The following is a 17384-nucleotide window of genomic DNA, read 5'->3' on the forward strand; positions in this document are numbered from 1 at the left end:
ACTATTGTGCAAAAAGAGAGCACTTCACACCCATTCTGAATCTTACTCATGCTTTGCTTTGTGACACAAAAACCTTCTGGATGACAAAGGATAATTTAAGAATTAATAGCTACAGAAGAAGAATTCCATGAAAGCAAAACAAAGGGAGCCACTGTGCAAAATGTGAAAGCAGTCACTGCCACTCTGGATCTCATGAAGACAGAGAGTAGATTGGTGGTTACCAGAGGTCAGAGAGAGTGGTGGGGAGAGGGAGATGAAGATAAGCTGATTAATAGGTACAAACATATGGTTTGGTAGAAGAGATAAGATCTAGTGTTAGATCAGTAGGGTGACTACAGTTTACCATGAATTATTGTGTATTTCAAAATACCTAGAAGAGAATCATTCAATGGTTCTAGCCTAAAGACAAATATTTAAGGTGACAGATATCCCAAGTACACTGATTTTATCTTTACACATTATAAGAATATATTAAATTATCCCATGTACCCTCAACTTATGTACATCTATTGAGTATAAATTTAAACACAAAAAGTAAAGCAGCAGTGCCTTGTTTAATCTGGACACAGACTCTTAACAATGCTTCAAGCCTTCTCTATCTAAGAGTTAGGATTCAACAGTAAGACTATTGTCACAGGAATATGTATTAACATTCTTTTCATTTTCAAATCAAAGTAAGCCTTTTATAACAGAAAGTACAGTCATGTGCCACATAATGACATTTTGGTGTAAGATGAATGAACTGCATATACAACAGTTGTCCCCAAGATTATAGGGAATTTGCATAGAAGTCTGATATATGGCACTAGATTGATATTGGCACTGCAGATCAAGTAGGGGAAATAACTGATAATCAGTAATGGTGCTGGGACATTTGGTTTTCCATATGAAAAATACATAAAAATATATATGCCACCTAGTTTGTGTAAGTACACTCTGTCATGTTTGTACAATGATAAAATAACCTAACAATGCATTTCTCAGAACATAGCCCCATCATTAGATGATGTATGACTGCACAAGTTTTATTTGGCTCATTAGTTTGACAATAAGGGCTGCCTTTGTACCTCAAGATGGACAGGCAGACATCCTCCACAAACTGAGTGAGCTAACTATGCAGCTTCAAGGTTATGATGAAAGATATACTTAGAGCACATGATCTATACAATATGTCAGAAGTTATGTCTTTTAAAATACTTACATTTATAGTTAAAAAATAACAAATGCGAAGTTAAAAATGTGTGGAGATGAGATACATAACTTTAAAAAGTTATTTTAGGACTTAAATAAGTTTGAAGATTATTAATTTATACCATTTTTTTCTCTAACATTTTGGTTGTTTTTAAAATTGCTATTACAATTACCATGTTAGTACTTTTATCCTTTTAGGAATAGATTTTAGAATTAATAGTTCAACCTCTTTCACCTAGCTAAACTGAAAAGAACAATCAAAGGTACTACCCAGATGTGAAATAAAGTGGAATTTTGGTTGAAAATTAGTTTTGGGCTGGGCACGGTGGCTCACGCCTATAATACCAGCACTTTGGGAGGCAGAGGTGGGTGGATCACGAGGTCAAGAGATCAAGACCATCCTGGTCAACAAGGTGAAACCCTGTCTCTACTAAAAATACAAAAATTAGCTGGGCATGGTGGTGTGTGCCTGTAGTCCCAGCTACTCGGGAGGCTGAGGCAGGAGAATTGCTTGAACCCAGGAGGCGGAGGTTGCGGTGGGCTGAGATTGTGCCGTTGCACTCCAGTCTGGGTAACAACAGTAAAACTCCGTCTCAAAAAAAGAAAATTAGTTTTGATTTTAATGTGCCTTTAATAATTAGTGTAACCTCATTTTAATGACATACACAGTGTGCTTGTTTTAGCATTATATGTAGTAGTCAAATATCAAAACAAATTATGGCATATTTATACAACAGAATACCTGAATTAAAATGGATGAACTAATGCAATACACAATTTGTGGATTAACCTGATAAATAATGTCGAGTAAAGAATCCACACACACAAGTGCATACTGTATAAATCTGTTTATGTAAAGTTCAAAAACAAGCAAAATGAATCAAAGGTGATGAAACTCAGAAACGCTCTTTGGGAGGTAATGGCTGAGAAAGGGCAGTGTTGAGGCTCTGAGGTGTTGCTGTTATTCTGCATCTTCATTTGGCAGTGGTACACAGGTGTTTACAACATAAGTATCTATCAGGCTGTATACACCTTTTCCCACTTTTTGAATATATGGTATTCTTTAGTAAAAGTTTACTAAAAAATAAAAATAAAAAAGACGCACTTCTTGTTAGCAAAATAAAACCATGGCAGGTATTTTGGTAAATATTCTATTTTTCTCATCTTCTAATGTTGCTGATGATGGGGATGGTATTCAGGTGAATGCCTTGTTGATTAGAATATCATTTTGCTTTAGCCTGTGCAGCCAATGCAGCTTCTTCACGCAACTTAGCCTTCTTTGCCAAGTTCAAACTTGCTAAGGATTCATGTCGTTCTACAGCCTGTGGGGGGGGGGAATTTTATATATATAATTATATTTTTATATATTATTTTATATAATATATATGTTTAAATATATAATTATATATATAATATATTTATGCATAATATATAATTATATATATAATATATTTATGCATAATATATAATTATATATATATCTCACTATGATTTTGGAAAGTGGAAACATTTGTATTTTAGACAGAAATACATGGGAGAGAATAGAATTAGAAGTTCTAACATACGTTCATAGTGGGAAGAGAGAATAGACTGAATGGGTAAAGAGGCCATCTTTGAAGTTATGACAGCATAGACTTGTTCAGAAGTGAGGAAAGCTGTAAGTCCTCAAACTGGAGGACATGCAAAGTCCTTAGTAAAATAAATAAAAATTTAATAGATATTGACAGACACTTAGTGTGAGTCTCACACTTAATATAGCCAAAATAGAGAGCTGGCATATTTTGTGCCCCCTGCCTACCAGTCTTTACCCAACCATACACATCTCAATAAATGGCAGCATCATCCACCCTCTTGCTCAAGTCAAAAAACCCATGCCTTTGCACTTCTTTATTCAATTGTTTGTTTCTGATTCCACAATGAATTCACCACAAAGTTTTATCCTTTTTACTTCCCCAAATATACCTCAGCTTGCTAACCTCTTCTCCATCTGCCACAATTTCTTTAAGGTACGTGCATTGTTATTCAAAATGAAAAATGAATTGGAGACAGGCAAGAGGGACAGTGGTGAGACCATTTAGAAGATATTGCAATGAACCAGATGATAGATATATATCAGTATCTCAGGAGAGATACTGAGGAGTGCTCCAATTGGGGCTCTGTTTTGAAAGTGGAACCAATGGGGTTGCTGATATATGACAATTTATCCATGAGCAGCTAGAAAGATAGAGTTGACATCAACTGAGAGAAGGAAGACAGTACAGAAAAGGGTGGCTCAGGGTTGTCTGGGGGAAGATCTAGAGTTCAACTCTTGACATGTTAAGTTGGAGATGTCCATTAGACATCCAAAGGGAAATGTTAAGCAAGCAACTGACCATATGAGTTTGAAGTGCAGAAGGAAGGTGTTAGATGAGATATAAATTGGAGCGTCCTTGGAAAATAGAAGGTATTTAAATCCAAAAGACTTGGCAAGATCCCCAAGAGAGTGAGTGTAGATAGAGAACAGAAAGACTAAAGACTGATCCATGGGAGGATTCCACTGTTATGAGGTCCAGGAGAATAGGAGAAACCAGCAGAGTTAACTCAAAAGACGTGGCCAACCGAGAACCTACGTGAGTGTAGTGCCAAGGAAATCAAGCAAAGAAAATGTTTCATGAAAGATAAAAGATTTTCATTCCCGGTGCTTTCACTTTAGAGCTTCTGAGGATTTTTATGGAAGGACAACGGCTCGTTTTCATTCTCCAACAAAGGGTAAGTGAAAAATGCCACATTTGCCTATTCCAGTGTTTTTCATTTATAACCAATTATTTCCCTATGTGCCAAAAATATTTTTTCTTGGTTGAACAATGGAGAGACTGGCTACTGTGTACCAGAATCCCTGTATAGGGGTGGCTTTGAGGTGTAGGTAAACCAAATTGCTTTGTAATCCTGATATTCTCAACGTAGACATATTTTTAGCAGTTCGTTAGAAGTGAACTGCTAAAATTCACTAGACAGAACTCAGATTGAACAGAATTTGAGGAAGGGAAGACAATGATTTGGCAGAAGAAAATGTTTGCTAATCAAGAAGAATTGTCAACTGTCCCTCCAAAATATAATGAGATTTACCTACCCCCAAGCATCCAAACAGCGTCAAACTAAGTCTAGATTAACAGTCTCCAAAGTAAGATAAGAACTACGATGTCCACTGAGGTCAAGAAAGAATATAAACACATTCATCTTTTTTAAATAAGAAAAACTAACATTTAATAAAAAAGTCGAGGAACAGAGAATCCCTGTCTCTGTCAGGAGGTAGAGGTATCCTGAGGAACCTCTGACAGTTCTAGAATACAGAAGAATATAAAGGCACGTCTGACTTTATTGTGCTTCACTTTATTGTGCCTCTCTCTCTTTCTTCTTCTTCTTTCCTTTCAAATTGAAGGTTTATAGCAACCCTGTATGGAATAAGTCTGCAGGCTCCGTTTTGCCAACAGCTTGTGCTCACTTCGTGTCTCTGTCACATTTTGCTAATTTTTGCAATATTTCAAACTTTTTCATTTTCATAACTTCTGTTATGGTGATCTGCAATCTGTGATTGCTGATGTTACTATTGTACTTGTTTCGGGGTGCCACAAGTTGTGCCCAGATAAGACAGCAAACTTAACTGGTAAATATCATATGTATTATTCTCACTCCACACACTGGCCAGTCTCCCATCTCTCTACCTCTCCTTGGGCCTCTCTGTTCCTTGAGGTGCAACAATATTGAAATTAGGCCAATTAAGAACCCTATAATGGCCTCTAAAATGTTCAAGTAAAAGGAAAGGTTGTGCATCTCTCTCTTTAAAAAGTAGAAATGATTAAGCTTAGTGAAAAAATGCATATTGAAAGCCAAGATAGGTTAAAAGTTAGGCCTCTTGTGCTAAACAGTTGACCACGTTGTGAATGCAAAGGAAAGTTACTGAAGAAAATTAAAAGTGCTACTCTAGTGAACACACAAAGAAAGTGAAACAGCCTTATTACTGATATAAAAAACATTTTAGTGGTCTGGATACAAGATCAAACCAGTCACAACATTCCTTTAAGCCAGTGCCTAATACAGAGCCAGGCCCTAACTCTCTTCAGTTCTGAGGAAGCTGCACAAGAAAAGTTGGAAGCTGGCAGAGGTTGGTTCATGAGGCTGAAGGAAAGCAGCTGTCTCCATAACATAAAAGTGCAAGGTGAAGCAGCAAGTGCTGATGGAGAAGCTGCAGCATGTCATCTAGAAGATCTATAGAGCGAACATCATTGATGAAGGCTATGCTAAAAAACAATTTTCAGTGAAGACAAAATAGCCTCATATTAGAAGAAAATGGCATCTAGAACTTTCAGAGACAGAGAGAAGTCAATGCCTCACTTCAAAGCTTCAAAGGCAGGCTGACTCTCTTGTTCGGAGCTACTGCAGCTGAGGACTTTAAATGGAAGCCAATACTCATGACCATTCTGAAAATCCTAGGGCTCTTAAGAATTACCGCGAATCTACTCTGCCTGTACTCCATGAATGGAACAGTGAAGCCTGGATGACTGCGTATCTGCTTACATGGCTTTCTGATTATTTTAAACTCACTCTTGAGACTTACTTCTCTGAAAAAAAAAGATTTTTTTCAAAATATTACTTCTCAGTGATAATGCGCCTGGTCACTCAAAAGCTCTATGGATATTTACAAGGAGATTAATGCTATGACTGCTAACACAACGTCCAATCTTCCGTCCATGGAAAAGGCGTTATTTCAGCTTTCAAGTCTTGTTATTTAAGAAATACATTTTGTAAGGCTATAGCTACCATAGATAGTGATACCTTTGATGGATCCAAGCAAAGAAAATTGAAAACCTCTAGAAAGGAGTCACCATTCTAGATGCCATCAAGAATATTTGTGAATCATAAAAGGAGGTCCACATTAATAGGAGTTTGGACAAAGCTGATTCCAACCCTCATAGATAACTTTGGGAGGTTCAAGACTTCAGTTGAGGAAGTAATTGCACATGTGGTGGAAATAGCAATAGAATTAGAATAAACAGTGGAGCCTGAAGACAAAATTGAATTGCTATAATCTCATGATAAAACTTTTGGTCGGGCGTGGTGGCTCAAGCCTGTAATCCCAGCACTTTGGGAGGCCGAGGCAGGTGGATCACAAGGTCAAGAGATCAAGACCATCCTGGTCAACATGGTGAAATCCCATCTTTACTAACAAAAAAAAAAAAAAAAATACAAAATGTTAGCTGGGCGTGGGTGCGTGCCTGTAATCCCATCTACTCAGGATGCTGAGGCAGGAGAATTGCCTGAACCCAGGAGGCGGAGGTTGTGGTGAGCCAAGATCGTGCCATTGCACTCCAGCCTGGGTAACAAGAGTGAAACTCCGTCTCCAAAAAAAAAAAAAAAAAAAAAAAAAAAAAAACTTTCACGAGATGAGTTGCTTCTTACAGATGAGCAAAGAAAGTGGTTTCTTGAGATGGAAACTACTGCTGGTGAAGATATTGTGAATACTGCTGAAATTAGAACAAAGGATTTAGAATATTACATAAACTTAGTTAATAAAGTAGTGGCAGAGTTTGAGAGAACTGATTCCACTTTTGAAAGAAGTTCTACTGTGAGGAAAATGCTATTAAACAGCATTGCTTGCTGCATGGAAATCTTTCATGAAAGTCAACTGATATGGCAAACTTCATTGTCATCTTATTTTAAGAAATTGCCATAGCCACTCCAGCCTTCAGCAACCACCTCCCTGATCTGTCAGCAGCCATCAACATCAAAGCCAGACCTTCCACCAGTAAAAAGATTACAACTCACTGTGTACTATAAACATAACTTTTATATGCACTAGGAAACCAGAAAATTTGTGTGACTCACTTTATTGTGATATTCACTTTATTGTGGTTGTCTGCGACTGAACCCACCATATCTCTGAGGCATGCCTGTTTTCATTCATTTCAATACTGTTAAAATGGGTATTAACAAATAAGAATGTTTTTTTTGGCCAGAAAATGACATGGCCTCTTTAAATACTTATGTGGGAAATTTTGTAAGCTTAAACAAAGTCTCTAAACAGTTTATGGAGTTTTGAATCCATTTGGTACAAAATTCATAATTACTACATCTTCCAATTATTTTGCAAGAATAAAATAGCTGAAGAACATCAGGGAGGGTAGAAAATTACTGGGCACATTTCAACAAAAGCTTTGGCATAGTTGGTGGATGCCAAAGTTTTTGTTGAAATGTGCGCAGTAATCATAGTTAAAGAGGTATTTCATCTACTGGATCTATGTATCAATATGTGGCATATTTTCAGTTACAATATTATAACCAACATAAAATTGCAAAATTGTAGACAGTAATAAAGCATTTCAATTGTATTGTTATTACATGAACATATTCTTATGTTAATTATATAATATGGTATACTATATATCATACATGTTAATACAATTTTAGGGAAAATGTTTTTGTGTCATTCACAAACAAAATACAATTTATTGGAAGCATGCAGTGGCTCATGCCTGTAATCCCAGTACTTTGGGAGGTCAAGTACAGGCTCATGCCTGTAATCCCAGTACTTTGGGAGGATCACTTTGAGCTTAGGAGCTTGAGGCCAGCCCGAGTAACATGGCAAAAACTTGTTTCTACAAAAAAATTAGCCAGGCGTGGTCATGCACACTTGTGTGGTCCCAGCTACTCGGGGAGCTAAGGCTACAGAATCCCTTGAGCCTGGGATGCAGAGGATGCAGTGAGCCAAGATAGTGCCACTGCACTCCAGCCTGGGTGACAGAAGAGACCCTATTCTCTTCCACCAAAAAAAAAAAAAAGCAAAATACAATTTATGTAAATTAAAGGAAGGAGGGGTGGGGAGAGCAACTGTGTCAAATGCTGACAGGTCAATGAAGACGAATGTATCATTGGTGACCTTGATAAAAGCAGTTTGGTGGAGGGTTTGAGACATAAGCCTGATCAAACAGGGAATGAGACAGGAAATGAGAGAGAGTTTATATACATAAGTCTACTGAAAAGCTTTGCCACAGAGAAATGTAGCTATACCAAAAAAAGTTTGGTTTTTGGTTTTGAAGAGGGAAATGGAAACATTTCTATATTTTGATAAAAATGATACAGTAGATAAAAAAAAAAAATAACGAGGAGAGAAACCTGAGAATTCCTGGAATGAAATCCTTGAAAAAACAAAATGGAATGGGATCCACTGCACAATTAATAAGAGCTTCTAGATTGGAGCAAGGATCATTTATAATAGGCAGAAAAGCAAAATATACAGTATTATGTGTCATAAGACTGGAAACTGCTCCTTGGGCTGCTACAATTCTCTCTGTGAGGTGGAAGGAAAGGTCATCAAATGGGAAGGACTGTGGAGGTCTAAGAAAGCATGAAATAGATGGATGGCTGGGATTTTTTTCCCCCTATGTTTAAGAGGCATGTGCATTTTATTTTCGGCAAACTCTGCCTTTTTGTTTATTTTACCCATTTTTTTTTAAAAATAAAAGGTTGTTGCTATTTTATTTAGTGGCGCTCCTTATAATTTAAGAAAATTAGCTCTTAGTTTGTGATATATTTTGAATTTTTCCTAGTTTGTCATTTGTGGTTTTGCTTTATTTATGGCACTTTTTACCAAGCAGAATTTTAAATGCTTTTATATGATTAAATTTATCTATCTTTTCTTTTGTGTTGCTTCTCAGTTTTGTTCTATGCTTAGAAATGTCGACCCAACTACCATAAAAAAATTCCCTCATATTTTCTTTTGGTGATTTTTAAGGCTTCACATTTAATGTATAAATCTTATATCCAACTGCATGTTATTTTATGTATAAAGTATAGTTGGAATATCCCAATATCATTTCTTGACTAATTTATCTTTCTCCACTCACATACAAAGCCACTATTTCATATATTATATCCCCATGTAGTGGGTTATTTATGTGATTTGAATTCAGTTCTATTAAATTGCCTGTCTATTTATGTCAGTACTGCAGTTTTAATTATTGTTGTTTGTTTTAATATGTTTTAGAACTAGTCCTCCCTTAGAATTATTGTTTTTAGTATTTTCTCTATATTTTGATTATTTTTCTATATGAATTTTAGACTCAGTGTGTCTACTTCCAAAACAAATCCTATTGCTATTTTTTATTGCAATCATGTCAACTATATAGACTTAGAGAATTTTGCTCTCTTTAAGATGTCCAGTCTTCCTATCCCAAATCAAAACTTCTTAGATTATACCTTCTCTTGTGGTCACTGGCAGTGTTTAAAAGTTGCCTTTAGGGCGGGTGCGGTGGCTCACACCTGTCATCCCAGCACTTTGGGAGGCCGAGGTGGGGGGATCACCCGAGGTCAGGAGTTCAAAATCAGCCTGGCCAACATGTGAAACCCTGTCTCTACTAAAAATACACAAATTAGCTGGGCATTGTGGCGGGCATCTATAATTCCAGCTACACAGGAGGCTGAGGCAGGAGAATTGCTTGAACTCAGGAAGAGGAGGTTTCAGTTAGCTGAGATTGTGCCATTGCACTCCAGCCTGGGTGACAGAGCAAGACTTCATCTAAAAAAAAAAAGTTGCCTTTATATAGATATTGCATGATTTTAAATTCCGTTCTTAAGTGCATTTTGTGTTTGTTACTATTTTAAGTAGAGTCTTTATTTCTGATCTCTCTTTTCACAGGAGAGTGAAAATTTTTAAATCTTGTCACTATCTTGCTTAAAACTCTTCATTGGATCCCCAGTGTGTTTTAAAAAATCTGAACTATTTGCAGTGACCCATAGGCCTGATACTATCTGGACTCACCCTGTCTCATACCATCTTCTCGTTGCTCATTACACTCCATCCACACTAACTCCTTTTTGTTTATTAATAATACACCAGACCCTTTCTCATCTCTAAGTTTTACATATGCTGTTTCTTCCTTCCCTTGGTCCTCTCATGGCTAGCTTATTCTCATCCTCCTCAGAGAGGGCTTCCCTGACCGCTCCATCAAAAATGGCCTCTCTTAGGGTGTTACTATTTTATCATCCTATTTCTTTCCTTCATTGCACTAAGAATTCCTCATATCTTTTTAGTTTGTTTACTTGATCACTCTCCATTTTCCCCACTACAAAATACCTGTCTGTTTTCCCTATGGTATTCTAATAACATCATGCATAGTGCCTGGCATATCTCAGGTGCTCAAAAGTATTCAGTGTATTGATTGAAAATCAATGTCTGCTATCACACTTTTGGAGAAGAGAAAACGGAACAATAACTGGTGCTATATACAGAACTTGATTCTTACCTGCTACTTTTTGTGTCAGATTCACACAGAAAAATCCTGGCTATTGATTTATAATAGAATTATATTTGAAATATGCAATTTTCATAGGAAATGAAAAATCTTTCCTGAAATTCAAACTAAATACATTGAAAATAAAATGATGACTTCAGTAGATCTCTAATATGTCAACTTGCTGATAAAATATATATTAAGTATAATTGGTCTTACTGTCTCATTTGGAAACTTGTGATTCCTATTAAAAAATATTAAAGTGCCATTATAAATAAACTATTAGAGGGTGATTCTAAGTAAACAATTTGTCTAATTAATGTTTATCTTTTTGATGTAGAATGAGGCAATACACAAATCATCAAAATATTCCCAGAAGCTAGAGAATCATCAATTTGGCAGCAGTCATTTATTTAAGGTTAAGTTAAAAACAAGATATTATCAAAGTTATTTATTTACATTTTTGAGTGTTCAGTCCAGTAAACATTTAAAAATTTCTCATGGTGAGAACAATTTCAAAGCATGCATTTTTTTCCAAGCTAATAGGAATGAAAGGGCATTTATATAGTATCTGTAGGCTTATAGGTCCTAATCCCTGTGTGAAGTGAGTGGGCTCAGAAACACTTGGGCACCCAGGGAGTAAAGGACAGAATCACAGGATTGGATGTATGGAGCCAAGCAAACTATTCTGAGTGAAATGTATGCACTATTGAAACACAGTATTCGTAACCAAAAATGTTATAATCCAGCTCTAAAGGCTTCAGCTGCAGGTGCCATAAGGAAGAGGGGCACTGTTAAACTGGAGTGTGTTGAGAGGACAGCTCCAAGGTAGAAGGAAGTTGTTACAGTGGTTAAAACTGAAGAAGCAAAAACTCATAGGGATGTGTTAGAAATGTCAAAATACTTGTGGGACGGCTCTTTGTGGTAAAAAGTAACCAGTAGATGGAAGGATTTGGGGAGGCAGAAAACAAAATTAGAGGGTAGTCAGCTCTTAATTTCTCTCAGAGATATTAAACAGAAACCATACGTTGGGAATGTCAAGGAAAGGGCTGACATACAGGGTCCAGACAAACTAGATGACCTTGGCAATCACTTCCAACCTTTGCACTTATAACTAGTTCATATTTCTGTGCAATGGCTAGTTGAGTTCCTGATTTAATGAATAACCTAGTCTGGGTAACTTTCAACAATAAAGTTCTCTGTCTTCTGCAGATTTTAATCAGGGTATAAATTGTCTTGCTTTTGTTTATAAGTTGAAACAAGTATTTGTCCCTCCTGGCCATATAGTGTTAATTTCTTGACTCAAATTTCTATAAACAAATTTATCTCCAGTATAATATATATTATAATATAACATACATTATATATATATATGACTTTAAGTCTCAAAGACAAAATTGTTCTTAGATTAAAAACCAGCAACAATCCCTGAATTGAGAACAATGTCTATGACATTTCCTAAAATTCACCTTTTGGGCTAAGGAGATACACACCCTTTTGGTGAGATACTCGATCTTTTAAGGAGGTACTTAAAAGAAGTACTCACCCTTTTGACTTACTTGCCCTTTTAAGGAGATACTCACCCTTTTGGCTGACGCTATCACAGCAAAGCAGGCGATAATTGTGAGTCCAATCATTATGTAACAAACTTTCACTCGAGCTTTGTTTCTTGCAGTGTCTATCATTTCTGGCCTAAATGAAGATGTGTATTCTGTTAAATATGTAAAAGTAATATGGTTGTCTGACAGGCTTGATACATAATTTTCTATGTAAACATTCCAAAAAATTCCCTGACTGCAAACTACATTTGGTGACATTTTCATGTGTAAGACTTTGAAATGCTAGTCGGTTATTCTACCAATTTCAAATTAACAAGTATTTATTCATATCCTAAACTAATGTTAGCCATTATCAAACTACTGTATAGTATATTTAGTTTCTAATTCCTCAAAATATAACTACTAGAAATGCTAACTTGACTCTCCATTGTTTTTATTCACTAAGTGGGGTAAAGGAAGAGTTAAAGCATATGTACATCTGTGACTCACAATTATTTAGACTCTTTGTTAAGTAGGCTTTGTTTTCCTTTTGAACAGTTTCTTTTTTTTTAAACTCATTTTTATCACTTTGTTTTTTTCACTGGACTCAAAATCCCTTGTCCCTTCACATGCTGTCCCCAAAAGAGACCATTACCCAGTTTGTGAGAATGTCTGTTAGAAAAATGATGTTTTCTTCATGGCTTTTGCAAGAATTAAAAAAAAAAAAAGTGATTAAAATTACAATAATTTGCCAAAGAAAAAGATAAAAGAGACCTCCATTTTCCTATTATTATTTTGAAATGTGATATACTTAAGTTCTAGATAGTCTTATTCATTCTTCGTTTTATGCATGTTGTCTGAGATTTTAATAGTGCTACTTACAAAGTGGTGACACAAAAGGCATCATGCCTGTGGGGCTTTTACATTGAAATAAACTAAGAAGTGGCAGTTTCTAAATATGCATATTTAAAGCATTTGATTTGTGAGAATATATTCATTGGCATTCTTTTTTCTCTTTGTGAAGTTTAAATACAGTATAGTTACATTGAAAAAAAAAAATCCAGAAAGACAAAGTTGTAATTTATCTTAAAAACAGAAAACTTTTTAACTTTTCCACTGGTTGAAAAAGACCATAGAAAATTACTATCTTTCCCATTTTCTTTAGATTTTAGGCAGAATGATGTAAGTTTTAAGATGTGAGTTGCAAACAGGTTCAATTAGTGAGTATAGAGAAATTATTAGATTATATTTGCTGCTAACTTTTGTTCCAGATGGAACCTAGAAGCTCTGATCTTTTTTACCCAGCCAGTTGGCTTTAATCTATTATAACAAATTAGTTTAGCACTGAGAAAGACAAGACAAAGTACACTTATTATTAAATGTAATTAGTGTATAATACAAAAATTATAGGTCACCTGTTCATTATATGTCCATTAAAGGGTAAAAGTTGTTTACATTGTAACACTTAGCTTAACAGGAATATCTCTCTTAAATAGCAATGTTTAAAAAAATTATAGAAAAATAATAAAAATGAAAAATACTCAAATACTTTTAAATTTCCGATCCAAAACTGCAATGCTTTTTATAGGCATCTTGTTCTTAGTGAAATAAATGCTCCTGTTTATAATACTTTTTTTTGACTTTGATCTTGGGGGAAATTCATTATTTCTGTAAAATTAGTCTCTTCACACATGCAGCTATGTTAAATGCAATACTGGTCATAGGTTTTCTTGACAAACAATATAATGCTGGTTCTTTAGACTCTTGATTACTCGTTTAGGCCATGGAAATAAAAATTCAAACAAATCGAAGATAGTGGCTTATTTATTTATCTTTTTACTAATTTGTTTGGCATTCAATGTATTAAATTTTCAGACATCAATTAAACTTTGAATTTGATAACCAGAGCTTATGATGAGAAAGGCTTTTCTGAATCTAATTTTTGCCTTCAGCTAAGTCTGTAGTTTGAAGTCTATAAATCTCAAGGAAAATTAATCTTAGGAAGTGTCTCTATAGTTGAATAAATATTGAAAGCAGATGCAAATGCTATGTTATTTCCAATTTCATGTCCATTCCTCATTAAGTGACCTGATCCAATAAAAGAATGAAAACGCCTCAGAGTTCAGTATTGAGTGTACATTTCCCGCCGTGTTGTCCCACCCCGTCCCTCCCCATCTATCTGAGATGCTTTGGTAACTGATAAACTGCAGTTGTTTATAAACAATAACATTGCAGGCACCATGTGAAGAACAGGAATACAGGCCCAGTTTTCATTATCCATTCTAATATATCCATTTTAATAGGCATTCATTACATTGTACAAATATCCTGTATCTCTAAAATCCTTCTTACACGTTATGGCTTTAGTCTATTTTTTTTTTTAAAGTTAAACTTGAAAAGCCGTACATTGATTTTATTCTTAGTTTCCGTCCCTCTCCTTTTTAGCCAATCCCTTGTAAAAATGCTGTGAAGGTTTTTGGGCTTGGCAGAAACAGAAACTTTGGAAAGATTTTTTTTTACAGGTTACATTTACTTATTATTAGCATTTATTTTACAGGTTACATTACCCTAGAGGGGGAGTTACTAGCTTGAGTTTTATCAACTGTCTTGGTGGGTTTAGCATGTTGAAGAGGCCAACAGTGCTGACACTCTCTCGCGTCTCCCGCAGAGTAAACTGTAGCCTAGAGGGCTGCAGACCCGCGTCAGCCAGGCGTCTCCTGCCCCAGAAGAGGAGGCCGCGTGGATGCAGCTTTTTTCCAGAGACCCTCCAGCCGCCCCGCAAACCATGATCAGGGAACCCCTTCCTTGGGTGGAGTAGCGGGACGCCCCCGACCAAAGCCGGTATTGCCGTCTGGCGTCCCCGCAGCCATCCAGATGCTCGCGAGGACCCTGCCCCGTTTGGCACAAAAGTCCCACTGCCTCCCCGCCCCGAGCTTGCTGGGGAAGGGGACAGGCGATCTGGGCAACGCTGAAAGTGTCCACCGAACCTCTCGCTTTTCGCCCTTCTGCAATCTCCCTGTAAGCTTAGTTGACCTCTTGGTTACTAGCTGCACTGGAGTAGTAGTGCGGCTAGTAGCCAAGAGGTCAACTAAGCTTACAGGGAGATTGCAGTGTGTGTAGGTAAATTTACCGTGTGTGTAGGTAAATTCCGTGTGGTGGGTGTTATTGCGAAGTGTTGGCACTGCGGCCGCCTTCGCTCCCAGGTGGCCGCGGTCGGTGGGTGGGTGACCCCGCACCCTCGCGGCCTGGGCCCGACTCTCCTTCGCGCCGCGGTCGCCACACTTACGGGACCCGAGGCGGGATCTCCTCCATCGATCTGAAACGCCCGGTCCACACCAGGATTTTCTTGTCGAATTGCGAAGGCTTGTGCTGCGCAGGGACTCCGTGAACCTCCCCTGCGGCGAAAGCAACCCAGATGGAGGCGTGGACCGACAGACCCGCACAGAGGATCAGCGGGAGCTCAAGCCGACCCCCGGGCCAGACCCTCGCCGCCCTCCCGCAACCTCCTCCCTCCCAGGACCACCCCGTCCGAACCCTGGCTCACCGCGACCTTTGGGCGCAGAATTGCTGGGGGGCGCGCCGCTGGAGTAACAGGCGAGACCCCAGGGCGGAAGAGCAGGTGCGGGTCGCCGCGTGGCCTCGACAGGCGTCCCGGGGGCGCAGCGGACTGTTACCCCGCGGCCGAGGCGCAGTAGGCTCCCGACCGCAGAGAACATGCTGCCTGCTAGTCCCGCTCCGCACCCGCACTTCCCGGCCCAGCCACGGGCGTTCTCCCTGCAGCTCTCCCCGCCCGGGCCCGGCCCGCCGCGCCCTGGAGAGCCTGGGATGAGCAGCTGGAACCCCTGGCGCTCGTACACTCAGCTCCCTGTCCCCGCCTCCGCCCCCGTCCGGCGATCCCGGATCTGGGCGTCTAGTCCCTAGGGGCTGGTTCCCCAGGGAGCAGCCTGCCTCTGTTTGAAACAGGCTCACCACCGCCTGAGACAGTGCGTGCGGCTCCTTTTAAATTCTCTGTATTGAGCAGAAATGTGTTTCTGCCAGGCTTTTAGCCTTTGATTCTGTCGTTTGTTCCCCAGGAGAATAAATCCAAATCCTCTCCTACAGGAAGAGACAACAATCATTCAAGTGCAGGAAACTTCAGACGTTTATCAGTTAAGTGTAAGACACTCTACGAACTTCTGGATGAGAGTTTTTGAAGTTAGCTCCTCACTTCCTCCTCTCCCACCCCAGCGTCTTTCCTCTTTCCTACGGAAAACAACTTCAGTTCCTGCATCTGTCTTTCTCGATCTTTTCTTCTCCTTTTCAGAGACAGTCTCTGGCTCTGTCACTCAGGCTGGAGCGCAGTGGCATGCTGATAGCTCATTGTAACCTCGAACTCCTGGACTCAAGTAATCCTCCCGCCTTAGCCTCCGGAGTAGTTAGGGCTTTGGTTGTGTGCTCTGCTATTTTTTTTTTTTTTTTTTTTTTTTTAAGAGATGGGATCTCATTATGTTGCCCAAACTGATCTCCAACTCCTGGCCTCCAGCTATCCCCTGGGCTCTGCCTCCTAAAGCACTGGGATTACAAGTAGGAGCTGACATGCCAGCCCCGCCCTACCTCTTCATATCTTTGCCCACAAACTCTCCACACTCCCTCCGAAATGTGCCTTTCTTCTGTCACCTTCCACCATCTCCTCTCTGCTAAAAGTAAAAGAATCTACTATTTTCAGGCATTAAATGGTAACAGGGATTCAGAATCAGTGATTAGAGAGAAGAGTTGTACAAGGAAATTATTTATGTTGTTCCACAGACAACAGATCTCCTGCCAAGTCAAAGTTCTCATCAGCTCAGCACCAGCCCCAGCTCACCCTCCTCTCCTATTGCTGCCTGTGAGGTTCCCTCCTTATCTAGACAATGCTTTTCACTTGTTGGATTTCTAGATATTTTTCTTTCTTTCTTTTTTTTTAAATTTTTTATTGGATTTTAGGTTTTGGGGTACATGAGCAGAGCATGCAAGACAGTTGCGTAGGTACACTCATGGCAGTGTGCTTTGCTTTCCTTCTCCCCTTCACCCACATTTGGCATTTCTCCCCAGGCTATCCCTCCCCACCTCCCCCTCCCACTGGCCCTCCCCTTTTCCCCCCAATAGACCCCAGTGTTTAGTACTCCCCTTTCTGTGTCCGTGTGATATTTTTCTTTCTAACTAGCTCTCAGGGTCTTGAAGGCAATAAGTTTTCTGTAACTGCCAGGCCAGGTTTCTTTCTTTTTTTTTTTTTTTTTAATATAACAGCGTTAAACAAAAAAGGAGGGTTGAATAACTCTGTGAAGACATACATTTAGAGGAGTGCTTGTAGAAGGAACATGAGCTTTGCCTTCACACCTGGGTTTAAATCCCAGATTTGTGACCTAAAAGT

The 17384-nt window shown here is 38.5% G+C and overlaps 1 protein-coding gene across 1 annotated transcript; it reads right to left on the bottom strand.

Annotated features, from left to right (window-relative positions):
* Positions 1-2024: 2024 nt before the first annotated feature.
* Positions 2025-15968, bottom strand: FAM162B (family with sequence similarity 162 member B). The gene is made up of 4 exons (XM_008994947.5): positions 15540-15968; positions 15282-15390; positions 12041-12149; positions 2025-2513 (listed from the first exon to the last, which is right to left on the bottom strand). The coding sequence occupies exons 1-4, from the start codon at positions 15709-15711 to the stop codon at positions 2415-2417; spliced, it is 489 nt and encodes a 162-aa protein (XP_008993195.1). The 5' UTR covers positions 15712-15968; the 3' UTR covers positions 2025-2414.
* Positions 15969-17384: the final 1416 nt, after the last annotated feature.

Source organism: Callithrix jacchus, chromosome 4 (genome assembly GCF_049354715.1).
Source record: "Callithrix jacchus isolate 240 chromosome 4, calJac240_pri, whole genome shotgun sequence".
Lineage (NCBI taxonomy): Eukaryota > Metazoa > Chordata > Mammalia > Primates > Cebidae > Callithrix > Callithrix jacchus.

Bases quoted from the DNA above. Each gene is read 5' to 3' on its own strand.
- FAM162B (XM_008994947.5), bottom strand. From the start codon at position 15,711: ATGTTCTCTGCGGTCGGGAGCCTACTGCGCCTCGGCCGCGGGGTAACA. The intron at 12,150-15,281 runs GTAAGTGTGGCG...ATCTTCATTTAG, and splicing joins GAGATCCCGCCTCGGGTCCC to GCCAGAAATGATAGACACTG. The intron at 2,514-12,040 runs GTGAGTATCTCC...CCCCCCCCACAG, and splicing joins TGATAGCGTCAGCCAAAAGG to GCTGTAGAACGACATGAATC.